The sequence below is a fragment of the Vanessa cardui genome, chromosome 16 (assembly GCF_905220365.1).
Source record: "Vanessa cardui chromosome 16, ilVanCard2.1, whole genome shotgun sequence".
Taxonomy (NCBI): Eukaryota; Metazoa; Arthropoda; class Insecta; order Lepidoptera; family Nymphalidae; genus Vanessa; species Vanessa cardui.
The window spans coordinates 5519794-5542523 of NC_061138.1; the positions used below are offsets into that span (position 1 = coordinate 5519794).

The following is a 22730-nucleotide window of genomic DNA, read 5'->3' on the forward strand; positions in this document are numbered from 1 at the left end:
TCGCATATAAAAATGTCATATACATTTAGTTCTGTGTATTTTAACGTTGCTAATAAGCATTAGTACTAACAATTATAACAGATTACTTATTCTTTTCAGCCGTCCATTCATCAAAAAGTCTTAAACCTTGCATATCAGAACCGACATGCAGTATTCACAGACATCGACCCAGACCTGCACCTTGTCCAGAACCTGAAAAGTGCTACAAAAAATGCATTAAAACTAAAAGCAAAAATAAATGCCCCAGTGCAATGGACACAGTCAGTCGTTTGGGTTCGCCCTGTGAGTGCGCAAGGATACAATCCAAGGATTCTCGTTTGAGTAACAATAGAACCAATAAGAATCATAAGAAACGACTACAGAAAATATATAAACAACGGTCAATGGAATCACGATGGAAAAGACAAAAGAAATGTTGTACAATTATTTAAAAAAAAATAGGCAATTAACCTAAATATATATTACATTTCTTGGCTGTCATTTATTAATTAATATTTTTTAAATAAATACATAACAAGAAAAGATAAAGTATGAAACTAGAACGATGATTTTTTTTCTCGTGAATATGTTAGTTAAAAGTATAATAGAAGCCTTGAAGTCGTATTGATGGAAAGGTTTATTTAGAAATTAAATGGATGGAAGAATACGCATTTATTGTAGGGCGGTGTGGACGAAAAAATAATAGTTTGTGTTAGACTTCCTATTTTATTTTAACTGATGGCTAAATTAAAAAATAACTAAAATATTTATTATTACAATTTAGACTATATCTAACGGTGTTCAATGCGCGTTCAGCCCACAATCGTGGGTCTCTGACTCTCTGTAAAGTCAAATCAGGAATAATTGAAAAAAAAGAAAGACCAATTTAAAAACTATCGCCTTATTTTAAAAATATTGTACAAAATTAAAAGTCTCTTAACCTTTCAAGTTCAATCACACGCTCATAATTTTTTTTTTTTTTCATTATTATCTAAATGTATTAGCCAATTAATACAAGTTACTCAAAAAAGAAAGTTATTGCGTTCTGTTTGCTTGAGATCTGGTAGAATCTTATTTGAGTCGTGCAAAATAACACATTTAGAAACCTGAGCAGTTATTGACTGAATGCTATCTATTGTTGAGGTAGTATGTACCTACATACATCTATAGGGATCACTCAGGGATATATTCGAGGAACAACGTTTTTAAATTTTCTATATAAATGACATTGTGTCAATATTTAAGAACAGTAAAGTTAGATAATTTGCTGACGATTTAAATTTAACAAAATAAAGCAAAATTTCGATATACTATTTATAAAATGTATTAATAGTATTTCACAATAGGGTAGTTACTGGAAAGTACGTGACCATATTTTGTATGGTCATTAATAGCCTATGTTAAGATAAATAACCTGAAACATGGATGTTATACTGTCTAAATCTATTAATAATTATCTATTTTAATAATTTGCAACTTAACACTAGAGTCAATTATATTAATAAAAACGTACAAAAAAGCAAAGCTCCTGAATTAATTTACTCAGCAAAGTAACAACCTGCGACTTACATTAAGAAATTAAATAAAATCAATTAATTTAAAAGCAAACGAACTGGTTTGCTTTTAAAAGCAGTAAATACATAAAATATATACAAATGTTTCATCATAACCATTTTTTAAATATCAAACAAATAAAAATTCAATATAATGACTATATAAATTAGTTATAAAAAAAAAATTATTGTATTTGAAATAGATTGACTAATATTTACCGGCTTTAGTATACAATCGAATACTATTAAATATTATTTTGAAATAACTTGATATGCCTAAAATAGTGTCGTATATCGATAGTATCGATATCCTGAATAGTTTTCGAGGTCAACTATCGATATTCAAGTTATCGATGGTTCGCAACTCTGACCATAATAGGTTTGACTCAAATATATCGATATTATTCCTTTTTATAATCAACAGTAGCGTCAGTTATCGACTGACTGATATTTAGTAAAATTATTATATTACTAATGTAAATTTATGTACATTTGTACACATTTTACACAAAAAGAATTTAATAAAGTCGAATATGACTTATATTCGAGTTTAACGCATATTATACATAAAAGTATCGATTATTAGCTTATTTGGATGTAATTAAAAATAAATAATAATAATTACACATTATAATATATATTTATGGTATGACGGATGAATATCAATTAAATTAGTGTGTGTAGTTTGAGATAAAATAAGTTATTTGTTTTAATAAGCAGATATAAACAATTTCTTATATATAAATAAAAATATAGTAATCAACTGTAAGTTTCTGTAGCTGTCTAGAATTTAGTTTGTTTGTCTATACTTTAAATATAATAATCATATCAAGAAAATAATAGATATAATAAATATCTTATATTTATTTATTTTAAAAACTGTATTAATAAAGAAACAATGTTTTGTATATCGATTTAAAATCGATGATTCCGTCGTCGCGTCGAATTTATCAGATGAAGAACATCTCTATGGAAAGAGCTGCAAATGCAAAATTAGCATTTATACAGCAAAGAGAAAGACTAAATTTTTGGTAGTGAATGAGTGGCACGTAATTTATTGGCATTAATTAAAAAAGTCGGTTTTCTTGACCTTATTTATAAGATCTTTCATAATATTTTATGTGAAAAAAAATTAATCTTAATTTTTATATACGGGCTTTGCTGGCCTGGATTATTGACGTTTTGTGAGTCGGGAATAGGCTTCTGAATGCTGTTTGTGTCGGTCTGTTGGGTGTGCGGTGTTACGAATATTTATTAAAAATCATAATTGAAATACTTAATTAATAATTGTGATAAGTGCCAAATTGTGTATAATAATTTATACTTAAAATGTGGTTCAAATTAGCACTGATGTGGCAAACCGGATTGCACCAAGTTGGTGAAAACGTGACTCTGTTTTAAGGTCAGTATCGTAGTATCTTTTCTATTAAATTCCAATAGTAATGAAGATATACATCAGATCATAGCAGCTTATAATATTTTTTGCGTTTTGAAAAAAATGTTTAGCTAAATAAAATTACATTATTGCTGTTATGAATAAATCTTAGCAGTAACAGTAAAGAATTACGAATGTGTCGCAAAATATACAATAATAGTAAATACAAGTTATATCCTTCCACAGTTATTATTAAATCAATTTATTAAGTTTATTTTAATTGTAAAAATGTGTACTTAACTGTTTTTAATAAATAAAATTTGAATAATGAGAGTAGTGATATCTATTATTTATAAGATTGTATTTGAGAGCATTTCTTAAATAGGCTTCATTTCTTATATATGAATAGGTGTCTGATTAAAAAATCCCAATTGTATCACAAGCTGTAGTTATATCAATGAGTACCAGTTGAACTCATTAATACAACTGTACTTTCCTTATCTTGCTTGATGTGTTATGGAAATAAAACTATTCTATGCTCTATTTTGCTTTTTCAATAAAGTAGCAATTTTTTTTCTATTAAACAAAAGTTTATTATACACTGAATGTTCTTAATAATTATGAAACATCTGTTTCTTACTGTAGTTATCAATATTGTATAATAATTGCATCTTTAACTCTGCTGACTTAAAAGCCATTTAAAATTTTCATGAAATACGATAAAAAATATATAAAACTGTGAGGCTAATTAATTAGAACTGAAGGTAATTTTAAGTTAAGCTTATTTGGGTAGTTTGAGGCTTGATTCTCTAACTTATATCTTATCATTCACATTTCCTTATCTGATTGTTTAGTCGCTAGTAATCATGCTAAGACTAATATTCTCTCACAAATATTTTAATACTAATATCTCAAGGAGAACCCATGTCATAGGATTTGAGTATATCTTACACATGTCATATTATCTCAAACAATCCAACCACTGTTTTTATTCTTTTTTTCTGGTAACCATTAATATTATACCTTACATTCTCTTATATCATTTATAGCTTTGGAAATTATCAAATTTCTATTTATTAAATAGAAAAGTTGTATACCAATTTTGATTATATATTATTATGCTGTCTGTCTAATAATAACAATTATTGGTATTGTTAATTTATTAATTCATATAACACATATCTATAGTTCTATACTAATGTTATAAATTTGAAAGTAATTTTCTCTGTCTGTTGCTCTTTCATGGCAAAACCACTTGACGAATTTTGGTATGAAGACAGGTTGAACACCAAGCGGAAACATAGACTACTTTGTATGTCTAACACCAGATGACCGATAGCTAAACTTTTGAATGAAGCAGCAATTAATTATTCATAATTACGAATTAATTGCTGTCGATCCCTTGAGATTATCTTAATCAGGTTACTAGAAAACATGTAGTAGTTAATTTTTTTCAATTAACAAATTGACATATTGTGTTAATTAGATTCCTAAAGATTGAATTTGCAATTTTAACAATGCCAGATCATAAACAAGCTCTACTAAGTATAAGTCAAGCCTAACAGTTTAGGCCATTATTGTTTTATATGTATGGAAATAAATACTTCATTCTATAAATCAATCAATTCTATTATCATACACACTTATAAAATGACATGTGTAAGATATACATACACACATATGGATATTAGGATTAAGATGCTCGTTGGATTATGGAAGTGTATTTTTTGTGCGGTAGCAATCTTTATTTATATAAAACAAATAAATAGTATATAAATGGCAAGAATAAGCAGTTTTATTTGTATTATTCTTTATAATATTCATATTTGACCATTTTAATGATTAACTTACTAATAAATAAAAAAAATTAATCAGATTTTTTTTTATCCTAAAACCAATTACTGGGAATTTCTTTTAATATTGTTTATTAAATAAAATCTGTTTGATAGTCATAAAGGTTGTTGCTGTGAAAGTTGAAACTAGATTTCAGTATATTTACTAAAGAAAACCAATAATTTTAATTTTATCAGTTGTTTTTAACTCAATCACAATAATTATGATATATTAAGGTTGCAAATTGACGAACTATTTCAATCATAACCCAATTAAACTTACATTTTCTATTAACAACCAGTCACTGGAACACATTTTGTCTTATGTTGTTTAAGTCTAATGTGTAAAAACATTGAAAATCATTAAAAAGGGCGTAAGAGAACTCAATGACTACTCACATTTGTCAGAACCATGTCAGATAAATTTGTTACTATTTTGAATTATTTTTCTTTTGAATATAACTTTAAATTTAAATACGAGTATAAGACATGTTTGTAACTGAATATAGCCATCATCTATGGCCAAAATGCAAAAGGAAATACCGGCAATTTTCTTAAAATAAAAGTAAAATACTATACGAATTTGCGATTTGCAAATGTTTCACCGTATCGAAATCGGAATGGGCGATAAGAACAAATTATGTATATATGCATTTCAATGTCTTCTAATTACAATTTAAAGTCATTTTATGTTGCGTGCTTACATTATAAAAAATGTTGTCTCGTAATAAAAGACTATGTTTATCAAAAGAGGGTGTAACGTGCCCAAGTGCCAAGAAGCTGACTTACACTCCGGTCCACCCTCCATTGAGCACCCTCTTTATGAAATATAACAGCTAACTTGTCCTTATGGCCCGTTTTTTCCAACAGGGTTACTTTAAGCTTGTGTAAAACTTAGGAGTATTAGTTTTAGTTACTTTTCACTATTTATTGTCATTTAGCTATAAGTTATTGATATTATAAATTATTATATTGTTTTCGTCCTAATGGTATATGGTTTTATTTCGTTATTCATTGTAGGTAATTATTACGTTATAAAGCTTTAATATGTTATTATTGTTATTTATAATTGTGTCTTCATGAAACGAAGACTCGTTTCCGAATAAATATCAATGTGATATCAATGAATTATTTTCTACGCAAGCAATCGATTGTTTCCTTTTGTAAATGTATGTATGACTTTATGTTATTTTTGAAAGTATCACAACAAAGGTCAGTCGACCTTGGTCGAGTCGGAGGTGAAGTGCGGTTGCAGCATTGGTAATCCGAGCCTCGTGTTCCAGATGGGCGAGCGCGCGCGGCGAGCGAGCGGCCGCGCGGCGTCGGGTGACACGCGTTGCACGACGCTTGCGCCATACACCGGGTTCCCACTTGTAACGTAGGTATCAATACTACATATCGTTTAAATAATTTTATTTAAAGTCAGTAACACGTACTTATAAAAACATTTTTAAAACTTGTCTTAGTTATGATATGTGGTTTTTGGTTTAATTATTCGCGGCATTTCTGATACATTCATCGGGCCAATCCTCCCTCTCAATGTGGTAGCCATCCGAATCGACGCAATAAGGTACATCTCCTGCCATCTGACTGGGACGGTAGTTTCCATTTGGTTGACAAACCTCAGAGACAGTCATGCCCCTTTCTGGGAAGTATATGTTAGTGTCACGCGCGCAATCTGCAGAAAACAATAAAACATAGTTAGAAATCTGAAGGGAAATTAAAAATAAAACATAAATATAATATAATTAAAACATGGTATAAGAATTACGTTTCACGATTTTTGCGATGCCCAATTCGGCTGAACTACTTTTTAAGGTTTCGTACAATAAAGAACTCTTATAGTTATTTCCGTCTGTAGCACCCTAATCGTTTCATGAGTTTTAGATCAAATTGCACATCATTTTAAATGTAGACTATCTGAACTTGCTTCTTTACCCGCGTGTTATTTATAAAACGCAACTTCCAACATCCGTTTACACCCTTTGAGATGAAGGAAATTGTTCTTAGCGGCCTCTAACGCCCTTTAAAGAACCTAACGGCCAAATTTCAGGTTTGTAGGTATTATCGTTTCTGATATTTTGTCATTAATCAGTGAGAAGAATTTCGCTTTTACCTGTACAGACATGGCGTTTCAGCAGTTGTTATAGTCGAAATTTTGGCAAATCGTGTAACATTTTTCGAAGATTTAATGTTTCCCAGTAAACTTGGTTACTATATTTTACGCTTTAAATCGACGATTATCAAAATATATTTAAAACTTTAGTAATTCAACATTCCTTTCACACCAAGAACCTTCAAAAGTGTTCATTTTATTCTACCCCGATTTATAAATTAATGCGCTAATTTGAAGTAACATTCTCAATCAAAATTAAGTAAGTAGATGCAATTCAATACGTTTAAATACAAGAAATCGTAGGTTTCAAGTAAGAAACTACAAAAATACTGTACGCATGAAACATAATTGGATTGAAATATTGATCGAAGTTGAATTCATTAGCATGTTATTGTTCTACCGTACCGTCATCACTTCTTGAAAATAATATTTTCTCTCTTATCATAATTCGAGCTTATCTTACATATTTCATATCGCGCTTTCCTTATCGATGAATATATGTGACTACGTTACGTATGTAAACAAGTAAACTATGTTTTCCTTCGAACTCGTTGAACAGTTATATTTTGGTGAGAGATCCAGTATTGCAGCTCCCGCATTCCATCAGAGCGTCAACCGATTGAATGGAGTACAACATGTCGGGAATAGGGTCACGGTCGCAAACCGGTCGCCGAGAGTTCGCTCCGCAATGCATGTGCGCTAACGGTACAGCCATACATTTCCGCGTGTTTAACCTTATTAGCATATTTAATATATCAATTCATATCAATTTCATATTAAAGGCTAATTTTAACATTAACAAAAGTAAAATTTTAAATTATATGTTATTGGTATTCATTCAATTATTTTCAAGAATTAATAAAGTTACGTTAAGTTCAAATAATTCAGTAAAAAAATATTTTACCAATTGTAACTTTCGTTAACGAGGCGTTTGTACTTACTGCAATTCATTCCTCTCATTTCACTAACGACGACCTGCCACGAGCCTAAGATTTTGCCGTCTCGACCGGTACAATAGGCGCTGAAAGTACAATTATATTAATTCTCCGCGCACGCCCCCAAATGAATGCTATAGACAAATCAATCTTACATTCCGTTTTGAATCTGATACGGCCCGTAGCTGCCATCGTAGTCGCAGAATGTTATGGGGTTACCCAAGAAAAAGGTTCCATGTTCCTCTTGTTCTCTCTTTATGGTGGCCAGCGAATAAACGATACTTTCACATCTTCGTAGATAATTCTCACCGACAACTGTCGCACTATCTAATGATAAAAGTTACTGGTGTGCATTAGTTATATTTATATGTGGTAATAATAAAGCTAACATAGAAGACTTTTCAGTGTCTCACCCCATGTCACTGACGCTTCAGTGAACGTGAGAGCGTTCTATTTTGAGCGTACGTTTTGTTCACCCAACGTCATTATGCGACAATATTTAAGAAGATCTTATAAATAAAATAATGTTATTTCTTTCCTAAAATTAGATCGCTCTTGCGAACTGTATAAATTTGGTGAATATAAACTATAAAAAAGGATAATTACAACATGGCAGCATAGACATATCTGCTTCTGGTACTGGAGCAACCGTCGGTTGGCCAGATTTCGGGTTTGCGCACCAGCACATGCCTTCATCACACTGCAGTGGTTCGTAATCTCCAGTGCTAGTACAATGCAATGTCGACATTTTGTTTCGAGATTTTTCTAATTCATGTCTTCTGCGACTACAAGCTGGAACCAAATATTCAGCTGTCATTTTATTTTCCCAAATAAAACCTTCGTTTGGGTATTTTATTAGTTGAATTGTTTATTATTATGAAGTTATTGTGACGTTTTAGTTGTAATCGATGTTTAAGTCAAAATTATTAAAATTCTAAAATAAATCGCATGTATTGGTTCTATTTGATTAATTAAAATTGTAGGAGTGTACATATTTATGTTTTTATGGTACTAGAACGGTATTAAAAATGGATACTACATTAGTGGAGTTCTATACATAAAAATATACATGGGTCATTATAAAAATCAATAATAAACTTACTATCATGTTTAATCCACCGGTAATTATTACTTGAATAATTTTACATTACAAAAACTTACCGCAAGTCATCTCGCCGGCATCCCTTCTCCACATTTGTCCAAATATTCTGTTTCCTTCATCATCGGAGCAGAAACACCTGTGTATTGTGTAAATAGTTGGTGCAGTGAAGCGTAGTTAAGTAGAAATTATAATAAATACATAAATGTATCGTGTATACATATCTAAAAGTGAATTTCATGAATTTATTTGTCGAATTCAGACATAAAAAAATTGAATATTGATTAATGAATATAGGTAAAGTATATTGTTTTTAAATTAGCAGTAACCTTCCAACAAAAACGTCTCCTTTACATTGGACGGGTGCATAACGCCCATCAGGTAAACAATTGGACGGGGGTCGACATGCTTCTGCAGGAGTTTCACCTGTGTAACATTATTACGATGTTACTTTGGTTAAATAAATATATTAGTACAAAATGGTAAAGTATAAGTAGAGTAACGGGGTGCTGGGCTAAGACCTTCTGACTTGTTTTCGTTTGGAAATTATTTCATTGTGTTGATTCAATGTGGATTAGTGGACTTTCATACGATACGTGCAGTTGCACGATACTTGTATCCAATGGTTTCTTAAACGTTGAGTGGGACTTGCCCGGTTTGAACATTGACCATCTTGATTAAAAAAAAGTTAAGCTACTATCTACTATATAAGGTATAAGCAATATACAATTGAAAAGGACATGTTCATAAATTGCCTAGTACTAAAAATAAATAAATGTGCAAGAAACTGACATTGGTATTTGGTATATAATTTCAATAAATTGAACTAATATAATATTCTAGGATATCTCTCTCACTTGAACCTCGGATTAAATATCGCATTAAAAATAATAATTGTATTGTGGTATTTTTTAAGCCTCAGAGAAGTACGGTTCGAATTTCGAGTTATACATATTTATTAAATTTTCTTAAATCGATTTATTTTACACATTTATCGAATTGTCTGTCTCTAAAATAAAAAAAAGTTCGATTGTCGTTATTATTTACAACATTTTAAAACGACTGGTTGTGTGACTATATGAATATATTTAAGATTTTTCATTCATACATCAAATCATAAATCAGATTAGAGGCAACGTTAATACAACTAATTGATGACTGTTGATGTTGATAATAATTAATGAGGAAAAGATTGTAGTTTTTGTGAAATAGAAATTACTTGGCGTTTAAATAAAATTCGCTGAATCGATATTCGAATATAGAAATATAAACATGTCAAAAAGTTTTTTTTTTTGATAATAAATCGAAATGTAATCGACTTGATCTAATGATTCAATTGATAAACGAATGCTAATGTCGATTACATTCTGGGTAAAATGGCGATATATTTGACTTATTTGAAATATGTATATTTATTTGAAAAATACTCAAGGGGTAAAAGTGACGTTGTTGTTCAAGTCGGGAGCTTTGCTTTTTTCCGATTTTTTTTGCAAGCAATTATAGAGAGGGCTAATGTAATCTACATACATCTCCCTGGCCTTTACTTGGCAGATGTACTACTTCTTATTCAATTAGGATTTTTGCTTGCTACGAAGATTGAGATCTCATAAATGGCGCTGTTGTTTCAAATTATAGCTCATTTAATATTGCGTAACAATCGTTTATTGATCATTTTTAAATTAATTAATTCTTATATGTCAATTATTTTTAAAAACTTACCATTGTCGTTGTCATTATTTCCACCGTCACCTGCAATTTTGCATCCTGGACAACAACCAAAAATATTTAAATTTTGAGTGAGCACTAAACCAGCCCCGCATTCTGTTTGTGTTAGGTCAGTCACACAAACTTGGGCCACCTCACATTGAGAAGCTACCGTTTGATAAACCACACTCATTAATATTAAGAATAAAGTTATATGATATATTGTCATACTGAAGCAATTAAATGCATGCATGGCAATGCGAAGAAACAAAAGTACTGATTTTAAAATTGATTAGTTATTGTATGCTTATCGTTAAATGTTATCGTCTAAATCTTATCGTACATTTAATTCTTGATAATTGTAAAATACAATATCAAAGACAATAATAATTGGTATATACTAAGTATATTTTCCATTCCAGTAGAAACATAACCATTTACATTATGTTTTGGTAACATCATTGGCTGTAGCATATTTTGTACTTTAAATATTTAAGATAATTTTGTTTTATTAAAAATAGATTATACACAACGCCGTAAGTATGTGATTAAAATGACATATACGTACTTATGTTATTTAGTAGTTTTATGAGTAAGGCATTATTATCAGCGCTATCGTTATCTCTGTTATATTTCGCTGCAAACGAGGGAGCTAAGACGCGTCGGTCGCACTAGTACGAAGCGCCGACTACCTGCGTCGCTAGCGCTTATCTTATATTATCAGTTTAACATTTGAAAACGCGGCCTATTTTTCATATTTGTACTAAGTGACATGAAGATATTTCTCGTTTATTCATATTGGATAATTCCTTTTCCAGACTGGATTGAAGCGGCCGTACCGGGCTAGTATGGAGGAGTGCAAGAAACGAGCACAAGGCACTAAAGTTTCTAAAATTGCAAATATTTTTCAAGGAATGCCGTCAAGGGACGACGACGACATGCGCGGAAGTGATGTGACAGTGGTTCGAACTGAAAGCCATTTGGCGAGGTTTAATAATGCTAGAGCTTTATTTGAAAAATTAGGTGAAGAAAATCGTAATTTTCGAATTGAAAAGTCGCCTTCTGCGGCTGCTAGTTTTGCGGGAACAAGAGGTTTACCGGTCGTACCTTCGCGCTCTCGTTCAAGTTCAGCGGGCTCTGTGAGTCCTACTCGGAACAATGCCACTCCAACATCAACGCTTGCACCAGCTGTTAACGGCGATCGTTTGTCTAATGGTGCTACCCAACAGCCTTTACAGAAACCAGTTAAACCAAGCGTTCTTCCTAAACCTGAGAAGCCAGATAGAAGGTTTAATAAAGAACTTATTGAAAAACAGAGGAACTGGACGGCCCACTTTAATAAATCACGACCGACAAGATATGAACCAGAACAAAGATTGGATTATAAATCAAGTGTTGGCTATCAAGACAGAAAATCACCAGAAGTTGCAGATAGACATGTTCCGTCACGAGTTTACTCACCACCGCTTTCCCCTGGTGCTGGAGATTCTCATATAGAGCGTCCTAGTACTCTTCCTTGTGTAGTTAATCGAGGTATACATGTTGCGAAGTCCCCTAGTCCTGTAAAAAATGTCGCTCCTGTATTACCTTCGCCTAGATCTAATAATAATATTTCACCCACAATGAGATCGGACATAATATGTTCACCAACAACAAAAAAAGATACTTCTAGTTCACCTCAAACACCCCAAAAGATAGATTTGATGGAAAGGAAATGTGTAGAAAGATCTTCTATTTCACTGGAATTTGAAAAAAGAAAAATAGAGACAATAGATGAATTTGTTTCAAGGACTGAAATTAATTTACAAAATTCTAAAGCTACAGAATCCCCTAAAGTAGTAACGTCGTCTTCAACTACACCGGACTTTAATGTAGATACAAGTCCAAAGTATCCTAAAATACCACCATCGCCACCGATTCGTGCTCCAAAATCACCACCACCACCGATACCCGAAGAAAAAAATGTATTAAGTGATACTACTATCGCCAATTCTAAAGCTGATGAAATTGAAAGTAGAAACATTTTAGAAGTAGGAAATGATGATATTGATAAGTCACTAGATATATTGAAACCATCGTGTATACCTACTTTTGTAGAAGAAGTAATAACGAAGAATGATTTTAATGATACTGAAACTTCCGTGATAGTAACACCCGATGTTTGTGATATTTTGTTGAGATCACCTGCAAACAGTCAAGAAGAGGAAGTTTTTGAAACGCTGTGCGGTGAACTTTGTAGTGGTGATTGGAACGAAAAACGCAAACGTCGATCTTCAACGCCCGAGTCGCCTATTCATGCAACTCAAGCCGACGACACACCGGGTTCTCCCCTTGCGACGCCGTTAGCCTCTCCAGTGCATAGCCTACCATATTCTTCATCGCCGGCGCCTGCATCACCATCACAAGGTAAATTGACACAAATATTACTTTGTTAAAACTTGTTATCGGTTCATTCTTAGATTAAAAAGTTATAAATCATATTTACGCACAGTTATTCGACAAATAAAAAAATTCTAAATAAATAAGACGGAAATAATTAAAAAAATAACATATCGATTAAATTACAGCTAACTAACTTTATAGATAATTAATTATTTGATTTGTATTTTGTTCATATTTACCGTATATATATACTTCCTAAGAGGTCCTCTTAAGAGTTCAGAAGCGGAATTTCAGGGATTTGGGAAGGTATTTGATGATTCGTATAACATGCCGAGAGTTTATAGGGAAAAAAAGAATTACGTTACAATAAAACGTAATATAAGATAACATTTGTTTAGGGGTGACAAGGACGTACGTTAGTAAATTATGTGATATCAGATGTCATCATAACATTTCCGAATCTGTCAATATGACGGATATGATGAATGTGCTTCTTATGTTTTTTGGTTATTTTTCAATCACCTGTACTTTCTCGATTTTCTGCAATACTGCTTTCCTTTGTGTTTCGTTTAGCTTTTTTTGTTTAAGAAAGAGGCAGTTATTCCCGTAGTGAATATAGTTAATTAGATATTCCCGTAACGAAAATAGTTAATTAGATAGTTTTGCAATGAAATAATATTGATAAATTGCCTATATTTGAGGTCAGGTTTATGTCATTGTCTTGAATTAAAAATATTTTGTTTTGGGCAGGGATGAAATCTAAATACGACACATGTTTTATTGATGTTTCCGATGCTCTTTTTCTGTATATAAAGTTAATTCTCATTATTACTACTGTAGAAAATAAGAAGAAATAAAACAGTCCATTGAAAAGCAATTTCAAAATATAAAACAAAAATTGTGGACTTGTGGGACGTAAATTAACTGAAGGAGTTGGTAAAAGTGGGCGTCGATTGACGTACGTTTGGCGGTCTCGTGCTCAGCGGGTTCAATGTAATATTGAGGAAGTCAAGGTATTTGAGTCGTTGCGAGAGTTGCGAGTCGATCCCGATTTAGATGCTCCGGCGCCGCCGCCTCCGCCGCGACGACGCAGTAACCCGAGCGACGTCGTCCTGCACGCCCTTCCCTAACCTCTTTACTTCACGTTACCAATTGGAACAATCGTTTTAACAATTCAATTGTCCACTTAAATCTCGCTGCCAATGTGACGTTTGTGACCGTGTTTATGTTATTATCGTCATGTGTAAATTATTTGATTTGAATATTATATAGTTCGGTGAACACGATAATGTGTTGTATGTTTTGAATAATTACTTCTTGATGTTGACGCTTGTGAAAGTGATCGTTGTCTTACCTACTATACAAGCGCAGTAAGCATATAGTCAAATACACAAGTAATTTATTGCAATATCTCTTTCGACATAGAGGTAAACATTTTCTGTCAAGAGACTCTTATTCAGTCTGTAAGATAATATTTTACTACCTTCAACTGACTCACATAACGATACTTTATGAAAAAATATTTTGTTTCATACAAACAATAAAATAATGGCAAACTTATTTTAGTTATACCTATCAAATCATTATTTTGTACTTAAAAATAATAGAGCACTACTTCGCCGCTTTTTTGCGCGGTGTGCCAATACATCAAGTTGTTTTCATTTTCAAAATGTTATCCGATTTATAAGAATTCGAATTTTGAGTTGATTCTTTAAATTGGCACAAGCGCCACTAAACGTTAGATGTTGACGATATTCATAAATACTGTTTATTTTGAGTAAATACTGAATGCATGAATACAGAAAAATGACAAATCTTATTAAGTTCGAATTAATATCTAACTCTTTGATCTTTTGATCAATATTTCATTTTTATAAGGCAATGAGAACATTCAGAATGCGGACTTGGTTCATTATTCTGTGTTGAGATATTAAGATCATGAGACGTTAAAATGATTGAGTGTTAGAATTAGTGTTTAATTGTGTAGTGTGAGTTGGCAAAATACGTCGTTTCGAGTTAAAAGTGAGTGTGAGTGTGCAAGGCGCTGCCGTATCTTCGGGCGGGCGATGGCGTGGCGATGAAGTCGTCACGTGCACACACCCGCGCTCGCACAACATGCGCCTCTGCGGATGCTGTATCGGTTAGTCAGGGAAACATCTTTGACATCATATCGATAGTGAGATAATTACTCTACTGTATGAGTATAGCGATGACATAAAATGACAACTAAAAACATGTATAATATGTGCATTGTGGCTCCTGATAATGTACAGGACAGTTCTTTGATATATACCTACGATTCTGTACTGTAGCTACAGATAATAATGTATGTATTGTATCTTAAATGGCATCGTTTTGTCAGTTTTTATAGTAAAGTTTAATTATGCCGGTAAAAATATGTTGAAGTTAAACTTATTTTTTTATATACTGTATTTAAATTTTGAATAAAGAGTTCTCACGTTTCGGTTACGGTCATTTAGTATAACTGCTATAACTGTTTTGTGAAATAGTATAATTATAAAATAAACAAAGTGATATAATATGTTATGATAATAATGAATACTTGCAGAATATTTTGTATTAAGCTATTGATGATTCAAATGATAGTCAATATTTATCTATAGTCTGATATAGGTCGAGTATGAATGGATCTCGTTTTGTACAAAGCGCTAAGCCATACTTATATCAATCTTGGCACGTCGTCACACCATTCAGTTGACTGAACCTTTACAGCTAATACGTTTTATACAGACCCAATGTAATTAATAAACATTGTTTTTTTTTACAATACTATGTGTTGTTTAGTTACTGCATTGTATTCAGAAGTACATTGTGTTTATAAGATGAATGCATTAGATTTACGCACTACCTACGCGACAGTAGATTTCTTTTTGTTTTTTACTATCAAGAAATGCATTTTAAAGCAACCGTTGTTATCATTTTAAGATCACAGAAATATTACGTCCATTAGATGTGATTTTTATAAGATTTAATTTTAAATTCAAACATCAAAATATACTTTGAAACTCATATTATAAATTATACACATGTTAGTTTATTTATGCGTGTATTGCGTGGGACGCTTAACCCGTTTACATCATTTAGCTCTAAGATGAATACCAATTTAGGAAAGTCGACTTAATAAATAACGAGCGTCTCATTCTGTAATGGAATTTAAAAGTCCATATCGTGTGTTCTCAATTTAAACATTCATAAATAGTCTACTCGGCTCCGTCTTAGTTAAATTAACGTTTAGAATTATACCGTAAACAATGCCTGGCATGGCTTAGTAACTGTACCGAAGAATTAACAGCAAACAAAGCGTCTGAATGTCGACGTTTATTAATTAGTAAAGTGGAAATGGAACTTCACTCGTTGCCTCAATGAGTTAGATCGCGTTCCGCTCCACTATATCGTTTTCGAAACTAATTTATCGTTTCGCAAGTCCACTACGCACGATTTAAAGACGTTTTTATATACGAGTACATAGATATCGGGGAAATTTACATTATCACACTGAAATTATTGCAACCATTATATATTAACGATTTTATTTATAATAAATCATTACTGTAAAATTAATTGTAAATTGGAAATGTTATGACGTAATTTTACAAGATTAAAAAAAAGTAAGCATATACATATAATTACAAGTTTTTTTTAGAGTGTTTATTTCACTATAGTTAAAATTTTCTCACAGAGTGAAAGTAACGGATTCGTTTGTCTTCATTTGAATAAATAAAAATAGGCATGGGAATAGTTCGTATAACAGATTCTTATATATTCGAATCGGATGTCGGAACGCAACAGGCGGGGCACCTGTGGTAGAGCCGAAGATAAAATTAACTATGTATATTAACCTATTTTAATTTTACACACATTCAGTCTGGATGTATTGGCATGCTAATGTTCGAGTACCTACTTTATCCTATTCAATTTATATATCCCCATTCATATACGTTATTTTGGCTTTATATAGGTTAATAAGGGTCCTTGGACTCGTCATCACGTTTCATTTACATTTAACGATAACGTACAAAATTGATAAGCGATAAGTTTTTTATCACACCTTTTGACAAATGAGTTATTTATTAAGTTTGACAGGTGTTTCCGAATGGCATATGTATGTATAGAGCTAATGATTTTTGTTGTTGTTGTTGTTTTTAATTATTTTATCTTAACCGATAATCATGGGTTCAAAACTTGCATGGGTTTAAAGCACCACAATTATGTGCTTAATTTGTATTTCATATCGCGCTCGGCGGTGAAGGAAAACGTGAGGATGCCTGCCTGATGTGTGTAATTTCTTTAAATTATATTGAAGTTTATCTATATAAATTAACTAACGTGGTTCCCAGTGGGCGGAGATCGCAAGTCATCGGAGACAGAGGAGGTGGCGGGTCGCGCTCGCTCGCGTACTTCGAGCGTGTCCGACGAGGGTGGATTCAACGAACCCTCGCCGGAAGTGGTGGCACGGCTAAAGCCTGCCGACTATCGCGACCCGCCGCCGCCGCTCACCAGCGACATACGGGATGCGGAGCGCGCTAGATCCGATCCCGATACGCTTTCCGTGCTGCAGCAGGTGAACAGATACTTCTTATAGAACAAACGTTCCAAGAATTAGTCTTGTGCGTCTTCTAATTGTGGCATTTTTCAGCGGTAGTCTATTCGATCGGGAACCACAGATTTGTATTGACGACGTAGATCATAGGCTAAACATTAAATTTTGTGCATATAATGTCAATTTTATAAACAGCTGTTTATTTCGCACCTGTGTTATGAATTGATAATATTTAAAAAGCTCTTCTTTAATAGTGTATCTTAATAATAGGTAAAATCATAAATAATAGGTAAATTAAAATGCATTAACCAAAACATATTAATTTCGTTCACTAATAAATTAATTTGTCAGTCGTTTAAAATGTTCCGTTTAAATTACTACTTATAACTTTAACGCCAGTCATACAGTTGATTTATATCCTTTGTACGTTTAGTACAAACGTTTTACAAAATGTTATTACACAATAGATAATCTACAATCTATTACTGTTTGCAATTAACAATATTTATGAAAAAAAAAATATTTTCATTTAATCGAATGTGGTGTTGAATTGTTAGCTTATAAAATATTACAAGTAATGCGGATGCTCTTGTTTCCCTTCAGGAAACGTGCATACATTACGTTTTTACGGTGAATTAATAATACAATACAACAATAATTGTTGCAAACTTGGAAGGCACCTTTTTGCAGTTTAATTTCATTCATAATTAACACAATTAAAAGTAAAAAACATAGTTTTAACATATGTTAATCGTTATAAAAAGTTCAATTAGGATACGACTTGTTTCGAGTACAATTTTGAAATAAATATGCTAATTAGGTACATAGTTATACTACGCTGTACGGTTACGGTTCTCTATGATAAATCTTTTGTTTAATACACACTTTGTTACTGCGTGCTCTTCAGCTTTTAGTTTTATAAAGTAGTATCGTTCTTTGCTTAGGTATTTATTTTGACGTGTGGAATTTGACATAAGCCCTTTATAATTTTAGTACCATACCAATGTTGGCTTTATTTGTAGTGTTTTTTGATATTTATTTATTTATAAATGTTTAAATAAAATAAAGAGAATAAAGGTATATTTTTATTTTATTGTGAGATATATATTTTTTTAAAACAATTTAAGCAAGTTTTCGTTAAATAGATCTCATAAAATATTGCTATAATATCCGACTACAACAGACTAATTCTCGAGGCAAAGTGAGACACGCTTGCACAATCAGATTGAGACAAACATTAGCATAGTCGATAAGAATATTTGTCGAGCACAGGTACGCTGACCACTGCGTCGGGGAACTGCATTCTACTGAAATACCTTTATAAGAATCTAACGCTGGTCTCACAGGACTCTGGTGTAGTGGTAAGCGAGGCTAGTCAGGGCTCCATAGAGGTGCTCGATAAGTCGACCACCAGTCAATGGAGCGTGTCGGAGGAGGGCCCCGGCGAGGCGCGCGGCGACGAGGACAAGCAGCCCGACAGCATGACGCCCGACGAGGCTGAGATACTTTTAAGCTCCAGGTAGGAAATTGTACACCACACTCACCTCTTCGAGATACTATATAATTTGTCTATTTTTATTTTTTATTTTATTTATTTTATGGTATAGGTTGGCAGACGAGCATATGGGCCAAGTGATGGTAAGTGGTCACCATAACCCATAGACAATGACGCTGTAAGAAATATTAACTATTCCTTACATCGTCAATGTGCCACCAACCTTGGGAACTAAGATGTTATGTCCCTTGTGCCTGTAGTTGCACTGGCTCATTCACCCTTCAAACCGGAACACAACAATACTAAGTACTGTTATTTGGAGGTAGAATAACGGATGAGTGGGTGGTACCTACCCAGACGGGCTTGCACAAAGCCCTACCACCAAGAAAATTTGTCATTCCCACACTTCTCTCCTTTAGAGAAGTGTTCTCTCCTTTACCTTTCTCCTCATATTTAGAACTAGTTTTCATTAGTGACATCACACAGGTTTTAAAGGTTTTAGGAACACTATATTCCTTTCTCTACCCGTGTCAACGTTTAAACATTTAATGATGATCGTCTGTCATATTAAGTCATAAAAGCGTAACATATAAATAAACTCCATCTTGCATTTGTCGTGTTAGTTAGGAAACCAGCTCCAGTAGTAGTTATAACCCAGCTCTTCCTCCTCATTGATTGTTTAGAATTATTTTCTTTTGGGATATTTTATTGAGATGCGGTGAACTGTATGAGAACTATATTGTAGAGTTTTGCAACGTAGCACATATTTGTTGTCATGTAACATCATAGATTAGTTATAAGTATATCAAAATTGAATGATTGTAAAAAGTACCTATTGCATGGTAGTTTTCAATTTGTATTTTAAAATTTTGCATTATAATTTTAGTTATATATGATACGGATATTGGTTCAATAAATGAAATTATTAACTGTATTACTTTGAGCAATAATGTTTCCCTTATCAGGAAAGGGATAAGTATTTCCGTATTCGGTAAAAGAAATCACGAAGGAATCGACTTTAATGAAATAAATGCTAGTATTATTCTCAAGGACAACATGGAATTTGTAATAAGTTCAGTGATTTTATTTTCTCGTGTTCTAAGATAAGTTTTATAACATATATAAGCTTTAGTTATTTAATGTGATTGTAAAATCTAATTACTTCTTCGCACAATTCTATATGATATTATGATTTTTTGTTGCACGCTTATTCTTTGTTTTCAAATTCTCCACCTACGTGTAAGTATACTGTTTCTATGCTTTTTTAGAATTAGTTAATTTTACTTGGAGCTTTATATTAAATGTTTGATTTTTATCATTTGCATGCTGCCTGTGCGCACAACGCTTCATTCTTGACCGCATTCGCAGTATTCTGGAGAAAAAACTTAGGTAAGCTTGCTATGTAATCTATGTCGTTTCCCTTCCTTTTCTATTTCACTTTTGATTTTCATTATTTCATTTAGAAACAATTCCTTAAAAGTATGAATATGTAGTGTATAAAATTTGTATTAATAGGATACAGCTTGTGTATTTACCTTAATTGGTTATTCTACTCTTAAGAGTCGAGATGGCCCAGTGGTTAGAACGCGTGCATCTTAACCGATGATTGCGGGTTCAAACCCAGGCAAGCACCGCTGATTCATGTGCTTAATTTGTCTTTATAATTCATCTCGTGCTCAGCGGTGAAGGAAAACATCGTGAGGTAACCTGCATGTGACAAATTTCATAGAAATTCTGCCACATGTGTATTCCGCCAACCCGCACTGGAACAGCGTGGTGGAATATGTTCCAAAAACCCTCTCCTTAATGGAAGAGGAGGCCTTATCTCAGCAGTGGGAAATTTACAGGCTGTTACTTTACTTTACTTTTTACTTTTTTTATCCCGATCAGGCAAGAAGCTCTGCTGTCGGACGAGCAAGCGCAGGAGATAGTGGCCATGCTCTCCCCGCACGCGTTGCCGCACGACAACGGCGTCTCGCTCAACGACAGCTACCAGTCTGTGCTCTCCTACGAGAGGTAACCCTCGTTTCGTTTTTTTTTTTATGGTATAGGTTGGTGGACGAGCAGATGGGCCACCTGATGGTAAGTGGTCACCATCACCCATAGACAATGACGCTGTAAGAAATATTAACTGTTCCTTACATCGTCAATGTGCCATCAACCTTGGGAACTAAGATGTTATGTCCCTTGTGCCTGCAGTTACAGTGGCTCACTCACACTTCAGACCAGAACACAACAATACTGAGTACTGTTATTTGGCGGTAGAATAACTGATGAGTGGGTGGTACCTACCCAGACGGGCTTGCACAAAGCCCTACCACCAAGAAAATTATTATATATTAAATTATAAGAGATAGCATCCCGTTAAATATATCCGTAGTAAAAACTGTTAAATAATCTTAGGTTGGCTGATAATTCGGTTGAGAGCGGTCACTTTTACGGTATAGTATTTAAAAAATAATAATGATACAATTGTATTTTCTTATAGTATATGACGACCTCCATGGTCGAGTGGTGTGTACACCGGTTTTCATGGGTACGCCACTCTGAGGTCCCGGGTTCGATTCCCGGCCGAGTCGATGTAGATTACCATTAGTTTTCTATGTTGTCTTGGGTCTGGGTGTTTGTGGTACCGTCGTTACTTCTGATGTTCCATAACACAAGTGCATCAGCTACTTACATTGGGATCAGAGTAATGTATGTGATGTTGTCTCATATTTATTTATTATTATAGTATGCAGTCAGTGGACGAGAGCTACGAGTTTGTTTCTCTGGAGGCGGACACGGGTGCGGGCGGAGACGCGCGGCCGCTGGAGCCCGAGCCCGAACGCGAGCCCGAGCCGGAGCCGGAGCCCGAGCCGCAGCCGGAGCCCGAGCCCGCCACCGTCTTCGAGCACTACCCGCCGCGCGCCCTGCGCGAACTCGCTGAGGAGAACGGCATCCATTACTTCGAAGACGGACACTTTTATACAGAGGTATAGTACGACACAACTTAGATGTCGCATCGGCAAAATTCGTAAAACCGATCACATCCGAATTGAGTACACTATCCCAAATTATCAATATTTATTTCTCACTCGAATATGATCTTTGCACAAACGTAATAACTTGTAATATCACTTGACCTAATATATTCGTCAATTTGACGCGTCGATTTACATGCACTTGCTTTCTCTGACGCGTGTATCTATAGCGACGAATAGCGTCGAATGGCGCGATAGGAAGCTATTTCTATTGGTTGTGTAAATCGGCCGTAATCGGTTTTATTTTCATTCCATTGCATTTTCCGATGTTACATCTAATTTGTGTCTTACTATGTGCTATAAATGATCGGGCTCATAAATTAAATGAAAATCATCATATAAACCACCAGGAAATATTTATCATATCATTTGACATTTAATATAAAAAATAATGCAACAACAAATATAAACACTAAAAGTACCTATTTTGTTCATTTTTACGTAGGTCGCCGGACTTCCACCAATCGAAGAAGACGATGATGACGACTACTACCCACCGGTATTCGTCAAAAGAAATACTAGAGTTAAATTCAGGTACTTTCGATTATTTGGAACTACATCTAATCTTTGTGGAATAAACGATACATATATTGGATATTATTATTTTTATAAAAAAAAATCAAAAATCAAAATAAACTTTATTCAAGTGGGCTTTTACAAGCACTTTTGAATCGTA

At 33.3% G+C, this 22730-nt stretch overlaps 2 protein-coding genes across 3 annotated transcripts in view; one reads left to right on the forward strand and one right to left on the reverse strand.

The window, feature by feature from the left end:
- Nucleotides 1–2497: 2497 nt before the first annotated feature.
- LOC124536299 overlaps nucleotides 2498–22730 on the forward strand; it is a 33992-nt gene continuing 13759 nt past the window's right edge. The window contains exons 1-9 of one of the 2 annotated variants that reach the window (XM_047112816.1): nucleotides 2498–2934; nucleotides 6023–6117; nucleotides 11412–12999; nucleotides 17334–17557; nucleotides 18883–19055; nucleotides 20400–20420; nucleotides 20922–21047; nucleotides 21766–22006; nucleotides 22500–22588. In XM_047112816.1, the coding sequence (XP_046968772.1) occupies nucleotides 11442–12999; nucleotides 17334–17557; nucleotides 18883–19055; nucleotides 20400–20420; nucleotides 20922–21047; nucleotides 21766–22006; nucleotides 22500–22588 (2432 nt within the window). In that variant the 5' untranslated portion in view covers nucleotides 2498–2934; nucleotides 6023–6117; nucleotides 11412–11441. Of the gene's footprint in view, nucleotides 2935–6022; nucleotides 6118–11223; nucleotides 13000–17333; nucleotides 17558–18882; nucleotides 19056–20399; nucleotides 20421–20921; nucleotides 21048–21765; nucleotides 22007–22499; nucleotides 22589–22730 lie in introns of those variants that run through there. The other variant, XM_047112817.1, reaches the window with a different exon arrangement.
- On the reverse strand, nucleotides 6159–10875 carry LOC124536300. Its single transcript, XM_047112818.1, has 7 exons — nucleotides 10609–10875; nucleotides 9219–9315; nucleotides 8952–9028; nucleotides 8397–8582; nucleotides 7946–8117; nucleotides 7797–7876; nucleotides 6159–6417 (listed from the first exon to the last, which is right to left on the reverse strand). Exons 1-7 carry the CDS (start codon nucleotides 10844–10846, stop codon nucleotides 6227–6229), a joined length of 1041 nt encoding a protein of 346 aa, XP_046968774.1. The 5' UTR covers nucleotides 10847–10875; the 3' UTR covers nucleotides 6159–6226.

Bases quoted from the DNA above. Each gene is read 5' to 3' on its own strand.
- LOC124536300 (XM_047112818.1), bottom strand. From the start codon at position 10,846: ATGCATGCATTTAATTGCTTCAGTATGACAATATATCATATAACTTTA. The intron at 9,316-10,608 runs GTAAGTTTTTAA...AATGTTACACAG, and splicing joins AAATAATGACAACGACAATG to GTGAAACTCCTGCAGAAGCA. The intron at 6,418-7,796 runs GTAAGTACAAAC...TGTTTTCTGCAG, and splicing joins AATGAGAGGAATGAATTGCA to ATTGCGCGCGTGACACTAAC.